Genomic DNA, 24,330 nt, shown 5'->3' with positions numbered 1-24,330 from the left:
GAGGTTGATCACTATCTCCTTTATCTTTCTGATATTGAGAGAAAGGTTGTTGTCACCACACCAGGTTCTTGATCTCCTTCCTGCACTCTGTCTCATCATCATATGGTGCAGGATTCCCAAAATGTTCATCTGCAAGTCGAATCGGTAGTAAAGAAAGCAAACTCAATGCTTGCATTTATTTTGAGAGGGCTTGTATACAAAAACAGGAATGTAATGCCGAGGCTGTATAAGGCACTGGTAAGGCCGCATTTGGAATATTGTGAGCAATTTTGGGCCCCATATCTGAGGAAGGATGTGCCGGCTCTGGAGAGGGTCCAGAGGAGGTTTACAAGAATTATCCCAGGAATGAGTGGGTTAACCTATAATGAGCGATTGTCGGCACTGGGCCTGTATTCACTGGAGTTTAGAAGAATGAGGGGGGACCTCATTGAAACATACAGAATAGTGAGCGGCGTGGATAGAGTGGATGTGGAGAGGAGGTTTCCGCTAGTGGGAGAGTCTAGGACCAGAGGGCACAGCCTCAGAATTAAAGGACATTCTTTTAGGAAGGACATGAGGATAAATTTCTTTAGTCAGAAGGTGGATCTGTGGAATTCTTTGCCACAGAAGGCTGTGGAAGCCAAGTGAGTGGATATTTTTATGGCACAGATAAATTTGTTGATTAGTACCGGTGTCAGAGGTTATGGGGAGGGAGAGATAGATCAGCCATGATTGAATGGCAGAGTAGACTTGATGGGCCGAATGGCCTAATTCTATTATCACTTATAGAAACATAGAAAATAGTTGCAGGAGGAGGCCATTCGGCTCTTCGAGCCAGCACCGCCATTCATTATGATCATGGCTGATTGTCCACAATCAATAGCCCGTGCCTGCCTTCTCCCCATATCCCTTGATTCCACTAGCCCCTAGAGCTATATCTAACCCTCTCTTAAATCCATCCAGTGATTTGGCTTCCACTGCCCTCTGTGGCAGAGAATTCCACAAATTCACAACTCTCTGGGTGAAAAAGTTCCTTCTCACCTCAGTTTTAAATGGCCTCCCCTTTATTCGAAGACTGTGGCCCCTGGTTCTGGACTCCCCCAACATTGGGAACATTTTTAGTGCATCTAGGTTGTCCAGTCCTTTTATAATTTTACAGATTTCTATAAGATCCCCTCTCATCCTTGGATCCCCTCTCATCCTTGTGGCGGGGGGGAAAGGAAGCTGGATTGTCTTCTCTGGAATGCTGGAGGTTGGAGAGTGACCTGATTGAAGCATATAAAATTATGAGAGGGTAGGCAGTCAGAATCTGTTTCGCAGATGAAAGTGTCAAAGACTAGAGGACACAGTGTTAAGGTGAGGGAGCCAATGTTTAAAGGAAACGTGTGGCAGCAAGTCTTTTTACACAGAGGAACAGGATGGCAGGGCTGGAGGTGGAGACAGATACGATAGTGGGATTTGAGAGACTTTGGGATCTTTATGTGGATATTCAGGGATTGGGGGATGATTCATTATGTGGAGGCGAGAAGAGTTGGTCGGTGTGGTGTTCGGTATGGACACTGTGGGATGAAGGCTGTACTGTTCTGTGCTCTGTGAATACTGTATTACTGCTGTGCTGCTGCTAGTAAGATTTTCATTGTTCCATGCATATTGCAATTAAACATTGACTCTTTGACTTTTCAGACAATGCCCAGAATTGTAAACACTTTACCAACCACATTGCAATCTACATGCACACTAATTGCCAGATCCCTTTGCTCCTGCGCCTAGTTTAAAACAAAATCTGTTATTCTGCATTGCCTCTCCTTATTCCTCCTACCAAACTGCATCATCGCTGTCCATTGCACCAGTCTGATTAGATCATTATTAAGTACAAAGGTTGGACGGGTAGTTGGTGAGACCACACTTGGAGTTGGTGAGTACTGTGTTCAGTCTGGTTGCCCAGCTACAGGGAGGATGTCATTACGTTGGAAAGGGTGCAGTAGAGATTCCCCAGAATGTTACCTCAGCTTGTACACATGATTTATAGGGAGAGGTTGGAAAGGCTAGGTCTTTTGCCCTTGATACCACCCAAATTACTGCCATCTGCAATAATCATTCAAATCATTGAAATTCGTGGTAAGGTATGTTCCATGGCCCCAGGTAAAATGGTAGTTTACAACTCTCCAACTTCAGGCAAGTCCATACTCTCTCCTTCTGTCCACCGCTACCACCCACCAAACACTCGCACATTCATTCTCCTCCCCCAAATGGTCTCATCTGCCCCTCATCCCTTCCTTCATCGGGTGCCTTACACCTTACACATTACAGCATCTGCAGCATCTCATCACCACATCCCCTTCCAGCCCCAGTCTGTAACTCCTCTCTCTCCTCTCCTGGCTCTATCTACCACTTTGTAAAACCCTTTTTCCTTCTGCGTCTCTACCTTTCCCCCACCGTCTCCCGAGTCCTCTCCTCCACCACCCAGCTGCATTTGCCCACCGTCTCCTTCCTCACCTGCTTCCACCTGTCATGGAGCTGTACACATGGAAACAGCCCCAGCCCACCTTGTCCACGCTAACAACATCAGCATGCTGGGCTAGTCGCATGTGCCCACATTTGCCCCTCCCTTTCATATATCTGTCCAAATGCCTTTGAAAAGTCGTATATGTATCCACTTCTAAAGCTTCCTCTGACAGCGCATTCCACATACTGATTACCTTCTGAATGAGTTTAGTTTAGCTTATTGTCGCGTGTACTGAGGTACAGTGAAAAGCTTTTGTTGCGTGCTAACCAGTCAACAGAAAGACAATACAGGATTACAATCAAGCCATTCACAGTGTACAGATACAGGCTAACGGGAATAACCTGAATAATGTTTAACCATAAAGTCAGTCATTAAAGAGGTTGCTTTGTGTGATGGTCTGGGCTGCGTCCACAATTCTTGCAGTCTTGGATGGAGCTGTTCCCAAACCATGCTGTGATGCATCCCGATAAAATGATTTCTACACGCATCTGTAGACGTTGGTGAGAGTTTGTGAGAGAATGAATAGGTTATCCTGGAAGTACCTCTTAAATCTCTTCTGTCTCACCTTAATCCTCCGCCTTCTAGTTTTACAATCCACTATGCTGAGAAAAGGACTGTGAGCATTCACTTCATTCATGCCATCGGCCTCCTACACTCCAAAGAAAAAATCCCAGCCTATACAACCTCTCCATATAACTTCAGCCCACAAGTCCAGGTAGTCTCGTTCAACCTCTTCTGCACCCGTTCCAACTTAACGACATCCTTACTATAGAAACATAGAAAAATAGGTGCAGGAGGAGGCCATTCGGCCCTTCAGGCCAGCACCGCCATTCACCGTGATCATGGCTGATCATGCACAATCTGTACCCCGTTCCTGCCTTCTCCCCATATCTCCTGACTCTACTATCATTCAGAGCTCTATCTAACTCTCTCTTGAAAGCATCCAGAGAATTGGCTTCCACTGCCTTCTGAGGCAGAGAATTCCACAGATTCACAACTCTCTGAGTGAAAAAGTTCTTCCTTGTCTCTGTTCTAAATGGCCTACCCCTATTCTTAAACTGTGGCCCCTGGTTCAGGACTCCCCCAACATCGGGAACGTTTCCTGTCTCTAGCGTGTCCAATCCCTTAATGATCTTATATGTTTCAATAAGATCCCCCCATATCATGGCGAATCATCTAAAATCAGTACCCCGTTCCTGTTTTTTCCTCATATCCCATGATTCCTTTAGCCCTAAGAGCTAAATCTAACTCCCTCTTGAAAATATCCAGTGAATTGGCCTCCACTGCCTTCTGTGGCAGAGAATTCCACAGATCCACAACTCTCTGGGTGAAGAAGTTTCTCCTCATCTCAGTCCTAAATGGCCGACCCCTTTTTCTTAAACTGTGACCCCTGGTTCTGGACTCCCCCGACATCGGGAACATTTTTCCTGCTTTTAGCCTGTCTAATCCTTTAAGAATTTTATATGTTTCTATAAGATCCCCTCCGGGACAGAAAGCTCACAAAGGGATACGAGTAAGGATTAAAAGTATTATACATGAATGCGCAAAGTATAAGAAGTAAAGTGGATGAGCTTGAGGCTCAGTTAGAGATTGGTAGATATGACATTGTGGGGATTACAGAGACGTGGCTGCAGGAGGATCGTGACTGGGAACTGAATATTCAGGGTTATACGTCCTATAGAAAGGACAGGCAAGTGGGCAGAGGCAGTGGGGTAGCTCTGTTGGTAAGGGATGGAATTCAGTCCCTTGCGAGGGGTGACATAGGGACTGACGAGGTAGAGTCACTGTGGATAGAGTTAAGGAATTGCAAAGGTAAGAAGACTATAATGGGAGCTATCTACTGGCCCCCAAATAGTAGCCTGGATATGGGGTGTACGTTGCAGCAGGAGTTAAAACTGGCATGTAACAAAGGTAATGCCACTGTGGTTATGGGGTAATTTCAATATGCAGGTAGACTGGGAAAATCATGTTGGTTCTGGACCCCAAGAAAGGGAGTTTGCAGAGTGTCTCCGAGATGGATTCTTAGAGCAGGTTGTACTGGAGCCTACCGGAGAAAAGGCAATTCTGGATTTAGTGTTGTCCAATGAACCAGATTTAATAAGAGAACTCAAGGTAAAGGAACCGCTTGGAGGTAGTGACCATAATATAAGTTTTAATCTGCAATTATAGAGGGAGAAGGTTAAATCGGAAGTGTCAGTGTTGCAGTTGAACAAAGGGGACTATGAAGGCATGAGAGAGGAGCTGGCCAAGGTCGACTGGAAAAGAATCCTAGCAGGGATGGCGGTGAAACAGCAATGGCAGGAATTTCTGGGCTTGATCCAGAAGATGCAGGATCATTTCATTCCAAAGAGGAAGAACGATTCTAAGGGGAGTAAGAGGCAACCATGGCTGACAAGGAAAGTTAGGGTTAGAATAAAACCAAAAGGTGTATAACATAGCAAAGAGTAGCGGGAAGTCGGAGGATTGGGCAACTTGCAAAGGACAACAGAAGGTAACAAAAAGGGCAATACGGGCTGAAAAGATGAAGTACGAGGGTAAGCTGGCCAAGAATATAAAGAAGGATAGAAGGATAGAGGACAGATGATCTAGGGGGATAGCGGAACTGAAAGAAATTTGCACTAGGCGAGAAATAGTATTGGGTAGACTGATGGGACTAAGGAGCGAGAGAGAAAACGGGGAATTATAGACCAGTTAGCCTGACTTTGGTGGTGGGGAAGATGCTGGAGTCAATTATTAAAGAAGTAATAACTGCACATTTGGATAGCAGTAAAAGGATTGGTCCAAGTCAGCATGGATTTATGAAAGGGAAATCCTGCTTGACTAATCTTCTGGAATTTTTTTAGATTTAGATTTTAGATTTAGATTTAGAGGATGTGATAAGTAAAATTAGATTTTTTGAGGATGTGATAAGTAAAATGGATGAAGGAGAACCAGTGGATGTAGTGTATCTGGACTTTCAGAAAGCCTTTGATAAGGTACCACACCAGGAGATTAGTGGGCAAAATTAGAGCATTTGGTATTGGGGGTAGGGTGTTGACATGGATAGAGAATTGGTTGGAAACAGGAAGCAAAGAGTAGGAACAAACGGGTCCTTTTCAGAATGGCAGGCAGTGGCGAGTGGAGTGCCGCAAGGCTCGGTGTTGGGGCCGCAACTATTTACAATATATATTAATGATTTAGATAATGGAATTAAAAGTAACACTAACAAATTTGCAGATGACACAAAGCTAGGTGGCAGTGTGAACCGCGAAGAGGATGCTAGGAGGTTGCAGGGTGTCTTGGACAAGTTGAGTGAGCGGGCAGACGCGTGGCAGATGCAGTATACTGTAGATAAATGTGAGGTTACCCACTTTGGCAGCAAGAACAAGGAGGCAGATTATTATCTCAATGGTGTCAGATTAGGAAAAAGGGAAGTGCAACGAGACCTGGGTGTCCTTGTACATCAGTCACTGAAAGTAAACTTGCAGGTATAGCAGGCTATGAAAAAAGCTGATGGCATGTTGGTCTTCATAATGAGAGGATTTGAGTACTGGAGTAAAGAGGTCCTTCTGCAGTTGTACAGGGTCCTGGTGAGACCACACCTGGAGTATTGTGTGCAAGTTTGGTCTCCTAATTTGAGGTTGGATGTCCTTGCTATTGAGGCAGTGCAGCGTAGGTTCACGAGATTAATCCCTGGGATGGTGGGACTGTCATATGAGGAAAGATTTGAAAGACTAGGCTTGTATTCACTGCAATTTATAAGGATGAGAGGGGATCTTATAGAAACATATAAAATTATAAAAGGACTGGACAAGCTAGATGCAGGAAAAATGTTCCCCATGTTGGGGGAGTCCAGAACCAGGGGCGACAGTCTACGAATAAAGGGGAGGCCATTTAAAACTGAGATGAGAAAAAACTTCTTCACCCAGAGAGTTGTGAATTTGTGGAAATCTCTGCCACAGAGGGCAGTGGAGGCCAATTCACTCGATGAATTTAAAAAAGAGTTAGATAGAGCTCTAGGGGCTAGTGGAATCAAGGGATATGGGGAGAAGGCAGGCACGGGTTACTGATTGTGGATGATCAGCCATGATCACAATGAATGGCGGTACTGGCTCGAAGGGCCAAATGGCCTCCTCCTGCACCTATTTTCTATGTTTCTGTTTCTATCCTAAATTCCAGTGAATACAAGCCCAGTCGACCCATTCTTTCATTATATGGCAGTCCCGCCATCGCGGGAATGAACCTGGTGAACCTACGCTCTACTCCCCCAATAGCAATAATATCCTTCCTCAAATTAGGGGACCAAAATTGCACACAATACTCCAGGTGTGGTCAATAGACAATAGACAATAGGTGCAGGAGTAGGCCATTCAGCCCTTCGAGCCAGCACCGCCATTCAATGCGATCATGGCTGATCACTCTCAATCAGTACCCCGTTCCTGCCTTCTCCCCATACCCCCTCACTCCGCTATCCTTAAGAGCTCTATCCAGCTCTCTCTTGAAAGCATCCAACGAACTGGCCTCCACTGCCTTCTGAGGCAGAGAATTCCACACCTTCACCACCCTCTGACTGAAAAAGTTCTTCCTCATCTCCGTTCTAAATGGCCTACCCCTTATTCTTAAACTGTGGCCCCTTGTTCTGGACTCCCCCAACATTGGGAACATGTTATCTGCCTCTAATGTGTCCAATCCCCTAATTATCTTATATGTTTCAATAAGATCCCCCCTCATCCTTCTAAATTCCAGTGTATACAAGCCCAATCGCTCCAGCCTTTCAACATTCGACAGTCCCGCCATTCCGGGAATTAACCTAGTGAACCTACGCTGCACGCCCTCCATAGCAAGAATATCCTTCCTCAAATTTGGAGACCAAAACTGCACACAGTACTCCAGGTGCGGTCTCACCAGGGCCCGGTACAACTGTAGAAGGACCTCTTTGCTCCTATACTCAACTCCTCTTGTTACGAAGGCCAACATTCCATTGGCTTTCTTCACTGCCTGCTGTACCTGCATGCTTCCTTTCATTGACTGATGCACTAGGACACCCAGATCTCGTTGAACTTCCCCTCCTCTTAACTTGACACCATTCAGATAATAATCTGCCTTTCTATTCTTACTTCCAAAGTGAATAACCTCACACTTATCTACATTAAACTGCATCTGCCATGTATCCGCCCACTCACACAACCTGTCCAAGTCACCCTGCAGCCTTATTGCATCTTCCTCACAATTCACACTACCCCCCAACTTAGTATCATCTGCAAATTTGCTAATGGTACTTTTAATCCCTTCGTCTAAGTCATTATCTGAATGGTGTCAGATTAGGAGAAGGGGAGGTGCAACGTGTGCCTGGGTGTGCTTGTACATCAGTCACAAAGTAAGCATGCAGGTTGTGTGAGTAAGCATGCAGGTCTCCCTAGGGCCCTGCACAACTGCAGTAGGACCTCCTTGCTCCTAAACTCAAATGCTCTGAGAATGAAGGCCAACATGTCATTAGCTTTCTTGACTGCCTGCTGTACCTGCATGCTTACTTTGTGACTGATGTACAAGCACACCCAGGCACACGTTGCACCTCCCCTTCTCCTAATCTGACACCATTCAGATAATAATTTCAGATAAGAACCCTTTCAAGCTTGACAATAATAATAATAATAATAATAATGTATTTTATTTATATAGCGCTTTTCATATACTCAAAGACGCTTTACAGAGATTTAGAGAACATAGGGAAATTAATAAATAGATAAATAAGTAAATAAATAAACGAACAGAGAAAGGAGACAGAAGGTGAGGTGACCTTCAGTGGTTGAAGGCAGTACTGAACAGGTGAGACTTCAGCGATGTTTTGAATGTGGTGAGTGTGGAGGAGTCTCTAACGGTTTGGGGTAGTGAGTTTCCTATATCTTTCCTATAACATGGTGCCCAGAACTGAATACAATATTCTAAATGCGGTCTCCAAAAACGTCTTGTACAACTGCAACATGACCTCCCAACTTCTATACAATTCCCTCATCTAAATTGTGAATATATATATATTGTACATAACTGGGGTCCCAGCACCGAGCCTTGTGGCACCCCACCAGTCACTGCCTGCCATTCTGAAAAGGACCCGTGAATTCCTATTCTTTGCTTCCTGTCTGCCAACCAGTTCTCTATCCATGTCAATACCCTACCCCCAGTACCATGTGCTCTAATTTTGCATACTAATTTCTTGCTTGGGACCTTGTCAAAGGCTTTTTGAAAGTAAAGATACACCACATCCACTGGCTCTCCCTTATCCATTCTACTTGTTAAATCGTCAAACAATTCCAGAAGATTAGTCAAGCATGATTTCCCCTTCATAAACCATGCTGACTTTGACCAATCCTGTCACTGCTATCCAACTGTGTGACCAGAACTACACACAGTATTTAAGTGTGCTTTCACCAATGATTTGGTTCTCACCAAGTTGAGAAAACCGATTCTATTTTCAGGTAGCTTTGTTCTTTAATTTCACGTCAGATTAGATTTGGGTGACACAAGAGACTGCAGATGCTGCAATCTTGAGCAAGATGCAACGCACTGGAGAAACTCAGCAGGTCATAGCTTTAAGGTGAGAGTGCAAAGTTTCAAGGTGATGTGTGGGACCCTCTTACACAGAGGATGGGCAGTGCTGGGAATGTGCTGTCAGGGGTGGTGGTAGTAGAGGCATTGAAGAGAGTTTTGAATAGGCACATGGATATGTAGGGAATGGAGGCATATGGATCATATGCAGCCAGATAAGGGATGGCCTTGGCATGAAAAAGGGTGGTGAATCTGTGGAATTCATTGCCACAAACAGCTGTGGAGGCCGTCAATGGATATTTAAAAGGTGGAGATTGGCAGATTCTTGATTAGTAAGGGTGTCAGGGTTATGGGTGAAGACAGGAGAATGGGGCTGAGAGAGAAAGAAAGATCAGCCATGATTGAATGGCGGGGTTCACTTGATGGGCTGAATGGTCTTATTCTGCACCTCGAACTGATGAACTTATGTTGGGCACAGACATTGTGGGCCAAAGGGCCTGTTCCTGTGCTGTACTGATCTATGTTCAGATTAGATTTTGATTTCCTTATTAATTGAACCCACATACCAGTCAGACACAAAATGCTGGAGTAACTCAGCGGGACAGACAGCATCTCTGGATAGAACGAATGGGTGTTGTTTCTGGTCAAGACCCTTCTTCAGACTGAGTCAGGGGAGAGGGAGACTCAGAGATAAAGAAGGGCAAGGTGTAAAGATGAGGCATCAAATGAGATGACGATCAAGGAAAATGTAGAGTAGATCATTGTTAGGTAGGATAAGTTGACAACGAAGCGCAAAGAGATAGAATTGAATCATGGGGACAGTCAGACTGGTTGAAGAACTAGGAAGTGGGAGGGATGGAGAGGGAAAGCAAGGGTTACTCTCTACCATCCCTCCACTTCTCTTTTGACGTCTCATTTTCATACCTTACCCTTCCTTATCTGTGTCTCTCAGTCTGAAGAAGGATCTCAACCTGAAACATCACTCATTCCTTCTCTCCAGAGATGCTGCCTGTCCCGCTGAGTTATTCCAGCATTTTATGACTATCTTCGGTGTAAACCAACATCTGCAGTTCCTTCCCCCACATACCTGTTGTCTGCCAGCTCCCTTTGCCCCGAGATTGCTGCATCGCCCCAGGCTGCCGTTTGGTGTTGATCCACAACTGCTGACGACCATCAGCTGCTTCTCTGCCCTGTCCGCTCTGTCCAGAAGCTCCTCGATGAACTGCTGCAGGCGGACCTTCGCGTTAGCTTCTCGTGCTGCCGTGTCTTGTAAAAACTGATCGATCTGCAACACCTCCCTGCAAAAACCAAGACAAAAACACTTCAACATAAAAAGCTGACAATTCAACTGCCTTATATTTTCACACCATCAGCAATGCATAGATTAAAAAATATATATTTTACAGACCTAACTAAACTTTTAAATTAGCGTTCTAGAGCCATTCAGCACAGAAACAAGCCGTTCAGCCCAACTCATCCACACTGATCAAGATCTCCCATCTAAACTAGTGCCATTTCCCATGTTTGGCCCACATCACTCTAAACCTTTCCTATCCATGTACCTGTCCAAATGTCTTTAAAATGTAGTTTAAAATAATTTAAAGGCGATGTGCAGGCTTTTCTTTCTGCACAGAGAGCGGTGGGTCCTAGATGGTGCGGTCAGGGGTGGTGGAGATTGTGGCATTTAAGAAGGTTAAATAGGCACATGGATATGCAGGGAATGGAGGGTCATGGATCATGTGAATGCAAATGGTATTCGTTTATCTTGGTAAGATGTTTGGCACAGACGTATGAACCAAAGGGCCCGTTCCTGTGCTGCACTTCTACTTTCTATGCTGTACCTGCCACAACCCCCTCCTCTGGTTCCATATACCCACCACACACTGTATGAAAAGTTGCCCCTCAGGTTCCATATACCCACCACACACTGTATGAAAAGTTGCCCCTCAGGTTCCTATTAAATCTTTCACCTTAAACCTATGGTGTCTGGTTCTTGATTCCCCTACTCTGCTCAAAAGACTCAATCAATTCCTCTCGCCATTTTATACATGTTCTGTATGATCCCAAGACTGCAAAAAATTGCAGCGAATTGTAAATGCATCACACAAACCAACCTCCCTTCCACTGACTCCATCTACATCTCACCCTGCCTCGGCAAGGCCAGCAGCCCAGACCTCAGTTATAGCTGCAGATGCTGGTACAAATCTAAGGTATTTATTCACAAAATGCTGGAGTAACTCAGCAGGTCAGGCAGCATCTCGGGAAAGAAGGAATGGGTGACGTTTCGGGTCGAGACCCTTCTTCAGACTGATGTCAGGGGGGCGGGACAAAGGAAGGATATAGGTGGAGACAGGAAGATAGAGGGAGATCTGGGAAGGAGGAGGGGAAGGGAGGGACAGAGGAGCTATCTGAAGTTGGAGAAGTCGACGTTCATACCACCGGGCCGCAAACTGCCCAGGCGAAATATGAGGTGCTGCTCCTCCAATTTCCGGCGGGCCTCACTATGGCACTGGAGGAGGCCCATGACAGAGAGGTCAGACTGGGAATGGGAGGGGGAGTTAAAGTGCTGGGCCACCGGGAGATCAGTTTTGTTAATGCGGACCGAGCGCAGGTGTTCAGCGAAGCGATCGCCGAGCCTGCGCTTGGTTTCGCCGATATAAATAAGTTGACATCTAGAGCAGCGGATGCAATAGATGAGGTTGGAGGAGGTGCAGGTGAACCTCTGTCTCACCTGGAAAGACTGTTTGGGTCCTTTGATGGAGTTGAGGGGGGAGGTAAAGGGACAGGTGTTGCATCTCGTGCGGTTGCAGGGGAAAGTGCCCGGGGTTGGGGTGGTTTGGGTAGGAAGGGACGAGTGGACCAGGGAGTTACGGAGGGAACGGTCTCTGCGGAACGCAGAGAGGGGAGGGGATGGGAAGATATGGCCAGTGGTGGGGTCCCGTTGTAGGTGACGGAAATGTTGGTGGATGATATGTTGGATCCGCTGGCTGGTGGGGTGGAAGGTGAGAACGAGGGGGATTCTGTCCTTGTTGCGAGTGGGGGAGGGGGAGCAAGAGCGGAGCTGCGGGATGTAGAAGAGACCCTAGTGAGAGCCTCATCTATAATGGAGGAGGGGAAGCCCCGTTTTCTGAGATTTATGTTCAGGAGTTTTCCTCTTTTGCTCATATTGGATCCAATATTGATCTGATAATAGGAGTCAGTGAGTGTTAGAGGGTTGCTTTTGTGAATATTGTACAACAAATAAGTGTTCACAGTTCAGCATCAGAGAGTAATACAGAGTGGGAAGAGGCCCTTCAGCCCAACTGCTGCATACCCATCTGGAGACCCATCTCAGTATATTGGTGATCACAAAAAGCTGGAATAACTCAGCGGCTCAGACACCATCTCTGGAGAAAATAGGTGACATTTTGTGTCGAGACCCTTCTTCAGAGGATTAGTGTGGACAGGTATTAGATAAACAGTTTGCAAGGACACTGGGGAGCCAGAGGGTCTGTTTTTATGCTCTACTCTACAAACAGCCTTTGCCATCTTTCTTCATAGCTAAGATTTCCACTCATAAAACATAGAATAGCACATGAACAGCCCCAGGGCCCACAATGTCAATAGACAATAGGTGCAGGAGGAGGCCATTCGGCCCTTCGAGCTAGCACCGTCATTCAATGTGATCATGGCTGATCATCCACAATCAGTACCCCGCTCCTGCCCTCTCCCCATACCCCCTGACTCCGCTATCCTTAGGAGCTCTATCTAACTCTCTCTTGAAAGCATCCAGAGAATTGGCCTCCACTGCCCTCTGAGGCAGAGAATTCCAGATTCACAACTCTCTGACTGAGAAAGTTTTTCCTCATCTCCGTTCTAATGTCTGTGCCGAACATGATGCCAAGACCGACGTTTATCTGCTTACACGTGGTCCATGTCCCCCCATATCCATATGCCTATCTAAATGTTTCAGAAACACCACAATTGCATCTGCCTCAACCACAATTAACAAGCTGAGATGATGCGAGTTTCATTTGGACGAGCAGAGAGCAGAGATCCTTGAGTGACTAGTTCGCTGGTGCACAAAAGGAAGATAGATACTGGAGGCTCAACCCTGTGAAGGTAGCGCGCCCTGTTGAGGCGAGGTGTGAGGCTGTGGCTCAAGGTTTAAATGCTGTGTGGAGGGTAAGTGTGAGGCTTTGGCTCAAGGTTTAAATGCTGTGTGGAGGGTAAGTGTGAGGCTTTGGTTCTGCGGAGATGGTAAGAGCAGCCCAGTGGTGCAGCAGAATGGTTTCCTCAAAGCGCCAGCGGTCCGGGTTCGATGCGATCTACACAAAGTTTATACATTCATCCTGTGACCGCCTGGGTTTTCTCCGGATGCTCCAGTTTCCTCCCACACTACAGAGACTTGTCGGCTAATTGGCTTCTGTAAATTGTAAATGATCCCAAGTGTGTTGGATAGTGCTAGTGTACGGGGTGATTGCTGGTCAATACGGCCTGTTTCCATGCTGTATCTCTAAAGTAAAAAAGCAAGATAAGGTCCAGTCTGTGTTTTGTTTGACACAGTCAAATTTGCCCGGTGTGGGACGAATAAAGGAATATATTGTATTGTGCATGGTCTCGTGCAGTGAGGATGGCAGTTCGAGTGATTGTACGCTCCTCCTGCAGGGGGAGGTGAGGGAGACTTTGAGTCCCTGAGGACTACATGTGTGGGAAGTGTGACCACCTGCAGCTCCTAACATAGAAACATAGAAGGTAGGTACAGGAGTAGGCCATTCGGCCCTTTGAGCCAGCACCGCCATTCAATATAAGCATGCCTGATCATCCAAAATCTGTACCCCATTCCTGCTTCTTCCCCATATCCCCCGATTCTGCTTAGCCCTAAGAGCTCTATCTTACTCTCTCTTGAATACAGGCCCCGTTAGGGAACTGGAGCAGCAGATGGGCTACCCCAAGATCAGCCGGGAGACTGAGGATGTCATTTCCCACAGTGGGAAACATACTCTGAATATATAGCCTCCTTATGACTCTCATGATTTTATAAATGTACATCAGGTCACCCTCCAATAACTCGTACAAACTTCTACAGATGCACCATAGAAAGCATAGTTGGGTTGCATCACAGGTTGGTTTGGGAACAGCTCTGCCCAAGACTGCAAGGAAATTGCAGGGTTGTAGATGTAGCCCGGTCCATCACATAGACCAGACTCCTCACTATTAACTTCACCTACACTTCACGCTACATCAAAAAAGCAGCCAACATAATCAAAAACATGTCCCACCCATTCCTTTCTCCTTCCCCATGCTCTCATCAGGTAGAAGATAAAGAACGGATTCTTCCCCTCTGTTATCAGGTTTCTGAATGGTCCTTCCATAACGGTACTGTAATTCACCTCTATCCCATCGTCTCTGTCACTGATGCATTACAATGCTGAGTATCTTATGCATTTTGTGCCTTCCCCTTTGCTCTACCTGTTGTACTTGAGATTGACGTGAAAAATGTCTTGATTGTTGTGAAAGATTGCAGCAGGACCTTGATCAATGGCTTAGAAATGGTTGATGGAATTTAATACAGAGAATACAGTGTTGCATTTTGGGAAGTCTAACATGGGCAGGACCTACACAGTGAATGGTAGGCCTCTGGGGAGCATTGTAGAGCAGAGGGATCTAGGAGTATAGGTGCATAGTTCCTTGAAGATCGAGTCGCAGGTAGATAGGGTGGTCAAAAAGGAGTTTGGCACATTGGCCTTCATCAGTCAGAGTATTGAGTATAGACATAAAATGCTGGAGTAACTCAGTGGGACAGGCAGCATCTCTGGGTAGAATTCCTTCTATCCAGAGATGCTGCCTGTCCCGCTGAGTTACACCAGCATTTTGTGTCTATGTTTGGTTTAAAGCAGCATCTGCAGTTCCTTCCTACATTATTGAGTATAGAAGTTGGGAGGTCATGTTGGAGATGTATATGTTGGTGTGTGAGGCCGCATTTAGAGTATTGTGTTCAGTTCTGGGCACCATGTTATAGGAAAGACATTGGGGCGTGGCTGTGTTCTGCAGCTGCGGCTCACCGGCAGTCTCTCCGTTTTTTTTGTTGTGTTTTTTAGTCAATGTTGATGTTAAATGTACGTTTTGTTTTATTTTTAATTCTGTGTATGTAGGGGGGTGGTGGGGGGGTTGGGGGAAACCTTTTTTTAAATCTCCTCCTCAACGGAGATGCGACCTTTACCGTGTCGTATCTCCGTTCGCGCTACGGCCTAACATCGTGGAGTCGGCGGCCTCCAGCTGGGATCGACCTCGAAGACTCCGGTCGCAGGGCCTGGACTTACCATCTCGGAGGCTTCGGCCGTGGGCCCTGCAGACCGCAACATCGGGAGTTCGCAGGTCCCTGGCTGGCGACCGGCTTTTGGGAGCTCCAGCCGCAGCAGCTTCGACCGCCCTGAAGCACGAGGCACGATCAACCCGCCCGCAGGCCCCTCATCACCCTGCGTGGCCCGGCCGCAGCACTTTACATCGCCCGGTGGGGACTCAGGACTCTCATCGCCCTGCGTGGCTCGGCCGCAGCACTTTACATCGCCCGGTGGGGGCTCAGGACTCTCATCGCCCTGCGTGGCTCGGCCGCGGCATTTTCCATCGCCCGGTGGGGGCTCAGGACTTTCATCGGCCTGCTCGGCTCGACCCTGGGACTTTCCATCGCCCGGTGGGGGCTTCAAGGGGTTGGGAGCCTCGATCGCCTCGTGGCGCCACGGGAGAAGAACGAGGAGGAGATAAGACTTTGCCTTCCATCACAGTGAGGGTATGCCTAGAGCAATCACTGTGATGGCTGTTTTGTGTAAAAAATTGTATCTGTGTGTCTTGTGTTCTTTAATGTCTACTGCCGGACCCTGACGTGAGAGGACGCTGGCGTTGATTATTCGCCGCTTTTCCGTCAGGATAGTTTGTCTGTTTGTTTCTATGTTAATTGTATTTGTAAAGCGCTTTGTGCATGTGTTAAGGCGCTATATAAAATAAATATATTATTATTATTATTATTGTCAAGCTGGAAAGGGTACAGAGAAGATTTAAAAGGATGTTGCCAGGGCTAGAGGATCTGATCTATAGGGAGATGTTGAGTAGGCTGGGACGATAGTCCTTGGAGCGCAGGAGGATGAGGGGTGATCTTATTGAGGCGTATAAAATCATGAGAGGAATAGATGCACCAAGTCTCTTGCCTAGAGTAGGGGAATCGAGGATCAGAGGACATTGGTTTAAGGTGAAGGGGAAAACATTTAATAAGAATCCGAGGGGTAACCTTTTCACACAAAGGGTGGCTGGTGTATGGAATAAGCTGCCAGAGGAGGTAGTTGAGGTTGGGACTATCCTAACATTTAAGAAACAGTTAGACAGGTACATGGATAGGACAATTTTGGTGGGATAAGGACCAAGCACGGGCAGGTGAAACTAATGTGGCTAGGACATTGTTGGCCAGTGTGGGCAAGTTGGGACGAAGGGCCTGTTTCCACACTGTATCATAGTCATAGTCATAGAGTGATACAGTGTGGAAACAGCCCCTTTGGCTCAACTTGCCCCTTCTTGAAAAGAGTCACATCATTTGCTACCCTCCAGTCTTCTGGCACCTCTCCTGTAATTGAGGACGACTCGTAAATTTCAACCAGGGCTCCCGCAATTTCCTCTCTAGTTTCCCGCAACGTCCTGGGATATATTTGATCATCACTATCACTCCAGGACTTGATTGTATTCATCTATAGCATGATCTGATTGCATAGCATGCAAAACAAAGCTTTTCACTGTACCTCAGCATACGTGACAATAATAGACCTAAATCTATACGAACTAACCTTCCACGTGGAATCTTATCAAAGACTTGCTGCTCCATATAGACTACGTCATCTTGGTTACTTCTTCAAATTCAATCAAATTTGTGAGACATGCTCTCCCTCCCACACACAAAAGCATGCTGACTATCCCGAACCAACCCTTGTCTTTCTGAATGCATGTGCTGTATATCCTCATTACTGCATCCTTCCTAATGGATGAGAGCAGGAACGGTGCACCATTCTCCAGCTGTGGCCTCACTAATGTTGCACTCCAACGTACAACTCTGCCACTCTCTGCCTTAGCTAAAGAATCACATGGAGGGCAGTGACCAAGGGCACAGTACATCTTCCTCCAGCAAGTCAGAGGACACACATACAAGGTATTTGGCAAGAGGACCAAAAGACATACAAGGTCACCCCTTTTTCAGAAACTCCAGCAAGTTGCCACATGGAGTGAGCTGCTGAACGGACAGTGTTGGCAATTCAGTATTATCTTTCAAATGAGAACTGGATCAATACCTAAAGAGGGGAAAGAGGCAAGTGAACAGCTCTTTCAAACTGGCATAGGCAGCTTGAGGTAAAAGTCAAATGTTTTTTAGTTTTAGTTTGAGAGATACAGCATGGAAACAGGCCAAGCACGAGTTCCATGGTGTCCCACTTACTCACCCTCACTCATACTCACCAGGGGCAATTTACAGAGGCCACAACTTTCTCCTCGCTGAGTAAAGTTCGGGAGGTTTTTAAAAAAGCACCAAGGGTCAGCCCGGGGCAATGGCCTTGAAGGTTGGAGAGGAGCAGCAGCCAGACCAGCAAGTGAGTGCATTGGCTCAGACATCTGATTAGTTGTGTGGATAGACAGATAAAATGAAGTTCAGGTCTAGGGGAGCGGCCTATTGGGAGTGGCCTTGGTGCGGTATTAAGTGCGAGTCTTTAGCTCGTGCCTTGGTGAGGTAAAGTGCGAGACTTTAGCTCACGTGTGTTGGTGTGGTAAAGAGCAAGACTTTAGCTCACGTGTGTTGGTGTGGTAAAGAGCAAGACTTTAGCTCGTGCCTTGGTGAGGTAAAGTGCGAGACTTTAGCTCGTGCCTTGGTGAGGTATTAAGTGTGAGTCTTTAGCTCACGTGTGTTGGTGCGGTAAAGTGCGAGTCTTTGGCTCACATGTCGGTGTGGTAAAGTGCGAGTCTTTGGCTCACATGTGTCGGTGCGGTAAAGTGTGAGTCTTTAGCTCACGTGTGTCGGTGCGGTAAAGTGCGAGTCTTTGGCTCACATGTCGGTGCGATGAAGTGCGAGTCTTTAGCTCACGTGTGTTGGTGCGATAAAGTGCGAGCCTTTGGCTCAAGAGTCTTTGGCGAGGAGGCTACACCGGTTGTGTGTTTAAATATTTAAACTTGTGATGGCAGGAATGTTATTGCAGTGCATTTGTTGCAGGATGTGGGAAGTCAGGGGCACTGCTGGTGTCACTGACCACTACACCTGTGGGAACTGTTTCCAGATGCAGCTCCTCAAGGACTGAGTTAGGGAAGTGAAGCAGCAGCTGGATGACCTGTGGAGCATCCTGGAAGACGAACGCTTCCTGCACAGGACCTGCAGTCAGGTCGTCACTCCACGTGCAGGAGATGCGACGGGTAGAGACGGAAAGAAAGGGGATGAAACGAGTGCAGGAGACCTCGGTGGAAGCACCTCTTGCGAACAGGTACACCCCCTTGGGAGCTGTCGGGACAGACAACGTTTCCAGTCCGAGCGGCAGACAGAATCCTAGCGCTGAGACTCGACCGACGATGTGCATGTAGGCACAAATGACGTGGGTAAGAAGAGGAAGGAGATTCTGCAACTTGGGTACAGAGAATTAGGCAGGAGGCTGAAAAGCAAGACTTCTAGGGTGGTTATCTCTGGGTTGCTTCCAGTACCTCGTGCTAGTGAGGGTAGGAACAGGGGGATAGGGGAGCTGAATGTGTGGCTGAGGAGTTGGTACAGGGCGCAGGGATTTAGATTTCTAGATCACTAGGATCTCTTCTGGGGCAGGGGTGACCTGTACAAAAGGGACGGGTTGCACCTTAATTGGAGGGGGACCGACATTCTGGCAGGCAGGTTGGCTAGTGCTACACGGGTGGGTTTAAACTAAACAGTAGGGGGTGGTGGAATCAACAACGTAGACTATGCGTGCAGCTAATGGGAAAGAGAGTGTAGGAAAAGTCACGTTTAAACTCACAGGGCAGGGGGATGGGAACCAATGCAAGGAGACAGAGGGACATAAAAGGACAGAAGCAAAAGGTAGAAGGGGGATAAGAAAAACGAATCTGAAAGCTTTGTGCCTTAATGTGAGGAGCATTTGAAATAATATGGTAAAATTCTGCATTAGGATGGAAAGTGACACGGTTAATTCAGAGACGAGGGTCCTGAACTTTGAAGACTATGAAGGTATGAGACGGGAATTGGCTAGGATAGACTGGCAAATTATACTTAAAGGATTGACGGTGGAGATGCAATGGCAAAGATTTAAAGACCACATAGATGAACTCCAGAAATTGTTCATCACTGTCTGGTGAAAAAATAAAATTGGGAAGGCAGCTCAACCGTGGCTGACGAGGGAAGTCAAGGATAGCGTTAAATCCAAGGAAGAGGCATATAAATTGGCCAGAGGAAGCAGCAAAGCGGAGGACTGGGAGACATTTAGAATTCAACAGAGGAGGACAAAGGGGTTAATTAAGAGGGAGGAAAGAGCATGAAAGAAAGCTTGCGGGGAATATAAAAGCTGACTCTAAAAGCTTCTTTAGTAAAAAGGAAAAGATTAATGAAGACAAATGTAGGCCCCTTACAATCAGAGACAGGTGAATTTATAATGGGAAACAAGGAAATGGCAGACTAGTTAAACGAGTACTTTGGTTCTGTCTTCACAAACAATCTCCCAGAAATACTAGGGGACCGAGGATCTAGTGGGAATCCACATTAGTAAACTGTTAGGTAAACTGTTGGGACTGAAGGCAGATAAATCCCCAGGGCCTGATGGTCTGCATCCCAGTGTACTCAAGGAGGTGGCCCTAGAAATCGTGGATGCATTTGCGATCATTTTCCAATGTTCTCTCGACTCTGGATCAATTCCTGTGGACTGGAGGGTAGCCAAGGTAACTCCTTTTTAAGAAAGGAGGGAGAGAGAAAACGGGGAATTATAGACCAGTTGGCCTTACATCGGTAGCGGGGAAGATGCTGGAGTCGATTATTAAAGATGTTTTAGCAGCGCAGTGACTGGATCGGTCAAAGTCAGCATGGATTTATGAAAGGGAAATCATGCTTGACTAATCTTCTGGAATTTTTTGAGGATGTAACAAGTAAAATGGATAAGGGAGAGCCAGTGGATGTGGTGTATCTGGACTTTCAGAAAGCCTTTGACAAGGTCCCACACAAGAGATTAGTGTGCAAAATTAGAGCACATGGTATTGGGGGCAGGGTATTGACATGGGTACAGAACTGGTTGGCAGACAGGAAGCAAAGAGTAGGAATTAATGGGTCCTTTTCAGAATGGCAGGCAGTGACTAGTGGGGTGCCACAAGGCTCGGTGCTGGGACCCCAGTTGTTTACAATATATATTGCACACAATACTCCAGATGTGGTCTCACCAGGGCCCTGTACAACTGCAGTTGGACGTACTTGCTCCTAAACTCAAATCCTCTCAGAATGAAGGCCAACATGTCATTAGCTTTCTTCACTGCCTGCAGTACCTGCATGCTTACTTTGTGACTGATGTACAAGCACACCCAGGTCTCATTGCACCTCCCCTTTTCCTTATCTGACACCATTCAGATAATTCCTGTTGGTCTTCCTGTTCCTGCCACCAAAGTGGATAACCTCACATTTATCCACATTATTATCCTCCATGCTTCTGCTCACTTACCCAACCTATCCAAGTCACCCTGCAGCCTCATAGCATCCTCCTCGCAGCTCACGAGGGAATTGGACGAGGTAATTAAATGTAATATCTCTAAGTTTGTGGATGACACAAAGCTGGGTGGCAGTGTGAGCTGTGAGGAGGATGCTATGAGGCTGCAGGGTGATTTGGATATGGTTCACCAGGTTAATTCCCAGGATGGCGGGACTGACATATGATGAAAGAATGGGTCGACTGGGCTTGATTTCGATAGAATTTAGAAGGATGAGAGGGGATCTTATAGAAACATATAAAATTCTTAGAGGATTGGACAGGGGAGATACAGGAAAAATGTTCCCGATGTTGGGGGAGTCCAGAACCAGGGGTCACAGTTTAAGAATAAGGGGTAGGCCATTTAGGACTGAGATGAGAAAAAACATTTTCACCCAGAGAGTTGTGAATCTGTGGAATTCTCTGCCACAGAGGGCAGTGGAGGCCAATTCACTAGATGTTTTCAAGAGAGAGTTAGATTTAGCTCTTAGGGCTTAGGGATTCAAGGCATATGAGGAAAAAGCCGGAACGGTGTACTGATTGTGAATGATCAGCCATGTAGAGGGACTAGAGGTAAAAGAGCCATTAGCAGGCAGTGATCACAACATGATAAGTTTTACTCTGCAAATGGAAAGGCAGAAGGGAAAATCGGAAGTGTCGGTATTACAGTATAGCAAAGGGGATTACAGAGGCATGAGGCAGGAGCTGGTCAAAATTGACTGGAAGGAGGCCCAAGCAGGGAAGACGGTAGAACAGCAATGGCAGGTATTCCTGGGAATAATGCAGAGGTTGCAGGATCAATTTATTCCAAAGAGGTGGAAAGACTCTAAGGGGAGTAAGAGACACCTGTGGCTGACAAGGGAAGTCAGGGACAGCATAAAAATTATGGAGAGGAAGTATAACATAGCAAAGAAGAGTGGGAAGACAGAGGATTGGGACTCTTTTAAAGAGCAACAAAAGTTAACTAAAAAGGCAATATGGGGAGAAAAGATGAGGTACGAGGGTAAACTAGCCAATAATATAAAGGAGGATAGCAAAAGTTTTTTTAGGTACGTGAAGAGGAAAAAAATAGTCAAGGCAAATGTGGGTCCCTTGAAGACAGAAGCAGGGGAACAAAGAAATGGCAGACGAGTTAAACCGTTACACACACTCTCCCAAATGTTCTAGGGGCCGGAGAACCTAGGGTGTTGGAGGAACTGAAGGAAATCCACATTAGGCAGGAAATGGTTTTGGGTAGACTGATGGGACTGAAGGCTGATAAATCCCCAGGGCCTGATGGTCTGCATCCCAGGGTACTTAAGGAGGTGGCTCTAGAAATAGTGGAAGCATTGGAGATCATTTTTCAATGTTCTATAGATTCAGGATCAGTTCTTGTGGATTGGAGGATAGCAAATGTTATCCCACTTTTTAAGAAAGGAGAGAGAGAGAAAACGGGTAATTATAGACCAGTTAGTCTGACATCAGTGGTGGGGTAGATGCTGGAGTCAATTATAAAAGACGAAATTGCTGAGCATTTGGATAGCAGTAACAGGATCATTCCGAGTCAGCATGGATTTACGAAGGGGAAATCATGCTTGACAAATCTACTGGAATTTTTTGAGGATGTAACTAGGAAAATTGACAGGGGAGAGTCAGTGGATGTGGTGTACCTCGACTTTCAGAAAGCCTTCGACAAGGTCCCACATAGGAGATTAGTGGGCAAAATTAGGGCACATGGTATTGGGGGTAGGGTACTGACATGGATAGAAAATTGGTTGACAGACAGAAAGCAAAGAGTGGGGATAAATGGGTCCCTTTCGGAATGGCAGGCAGTGACCAGTGGGGTACCGCAAGGTTCGGTGCTGGGACCCCAGCTATTTACGATATACATTAATGACTTAGACGAAGGGATTAAAAGTACCATTAGCAAATTTGCAGATGATACTAAGCTGGGGGGTAGTGTGAATTGTGAGGAAGATGCAATAAGGCTGCAGGGTGACTTGGACAGGTTGTGTGAGTGGGCGGATACATGGCAGACGCAGTTTAATGTAGATAAGTGTGAGGTTATTCACTTTGGAAGTAAGAATAGAAAGGCAGATTATTATCTGAATGGTGTCAAGTTAGGAGGAGGGGGAGTTCAACGAGATCTGGGTGTCCTAGTGCATCAGTCAATGAAAGGAAGCATGCAGGTACAGCAGGCAGTGAAGAAAGCCAATGGAATGTTGGCCTACATAACAAGAGGAGTTGAGTATAGGAGCAAAGAGGTCCTTCTACAGTTGTACCGGGCCCTGGTGAGACCGCATCTGGAGTACTGTGTGCAGTTTTGGTCTCCAAATTTGAGGAAGGATATTCTTGCTATGGAGGGCGTGCAGCGTAGGTTCACTAGGTTAATTCCCGGAATGGCGGGACTGTTGTATGTTGAAAGGCTGGAGCGATTGGGCTTGTATACACTGGAATTTAGAAGGATGAGGGGGGATCTTATTGAAACATATAAGATAATTAGGGGATTGGACACATTAGAGGCAGGAAACATGTTCCCAATGTTGGGGGAGTCCAGAACAAGGGGCCACAGTTTAAGAATAAGGGGTAGGCCATTTAGAACGGAGATGAGGAAGAACTTTTTCAGTCAGAGAGTGGTGAAGGTGTGGAATTCTCTGCCTCAGAAGGCAGTGGAGGCCAGTTCGTTGGATGCTTTCAAGAGAGAGCTGGATAGAGGTCTTAAGGATAGCGGAGTGAGGGGGTATGGGGAGAAGGCAGGAACGGGGTACTGATTGAGAGTGATCAGCCATGATCGCATTGAATGGCGGTGCTGGCTCGAAGGGCTGAATGGCCTACTCCTGCACCTATTGTCTATTGTCTATTGTCTATTGAATGGCGGTGCTGGCTCAAAGGACCCAATGGCCTACTCCTGCACCTATTTTCTATGTTTCTGTTTCATATTATAAGAGCACATTTCGGCCATTCAGCCCATCAAGTCTACTCCACCATTTAATCATGGCTGATCTGTTTCCCTCTCAGTCTCATTCTCCTGCCTTCTCCCCATAACCCCTGACACCCATCCTAATCAACAATCTATCTCTGCCATAAAATTATCTACTGACTTTACCTCCACAGTCTTCGGTGGTAATGAATTCAGATTCAACACCCTCCGACTAAAGAAATTCCTCCTCATCTACTTTCTAAAGTACGTCCTTTTATTCTGAGGGTATGACCTCTGATCCTAGACTCTTGCACTAGTACATAAAACATCCAGTCTGTCCAGGTCTTCCACTATTCCGTAAGTTTCAATGAGGTCTCCCTTCAACCTTCTAAACTCAGCAAGTACAGGCCCAGTGCCGACAAACGCTCATCATACGTTAACCCACTCATTCCTGGGATCATTCTTGTAAACTTTCTCTGGACCCTCTCCAACGCCAGCACATCCTTCCTCAGATATAGGGCCAAAAACTGGTCACAATTCCGGTTGAACACAGATTTTCCAGCATCTTCAGTTCTAAAGCCTTTGTTGATGATCAATCTTTCTGGACCCACAGAAGTCACATGATAATGATCCAACGATCCAACTCTGGCCTGTTTTTGCCATCCCCCCGTGTGTGTAAAGCAGCATGGTGTGCCAGCAACTTAAATAAGACTAATATAACA

The 24,330-nt window shown here is 46.4% G+C and overlaps 1 protein-coding gene across 2 annotated transcripts in view; it reads right to left on the bottom strand.

Annotated features, from left to right (window-relative positions):
- Positions 1-24,330, bottom strand: part of fbxo41 (F-box protein 41) — a 117,213-nt gene that overhangs the window by 74,154 nt on the left and 18,729 nt on the right. For both annotated transcript variants that reach the window (XM_078400474.1, XM_078400561.1), the window contains exon 3: positions 10,095-10,305. In XM_078400474.1, coding sequence (XP_078256600.1) covers positions 10,095-10,305 — 211 coding nt within the window. The remainder of the gene's footprint in view (positions 1-10,094; positions 10,306-24,330) is intronic.

This window comes from Rhinoraja longicauda, chromosome 1, assembly GCF_053455715.1.
Source record: "Rhinoraja longicauda isolate Sanriku21f chromosome 1, sRhiLon1.1, whole genome shotgun sequence".
NCBI lineage: Eukaryota > Metazoa > Chordata > Chondrichthyes > Rajiformes > Arhynchobatidae > Rhinoraja > Rhinoraja longicauda.
The sequence above is the reverse complement of the archived record's forward strand: the minus strand, read 5'-3'. Positions and strand labels throughout refer to the sequence as shown.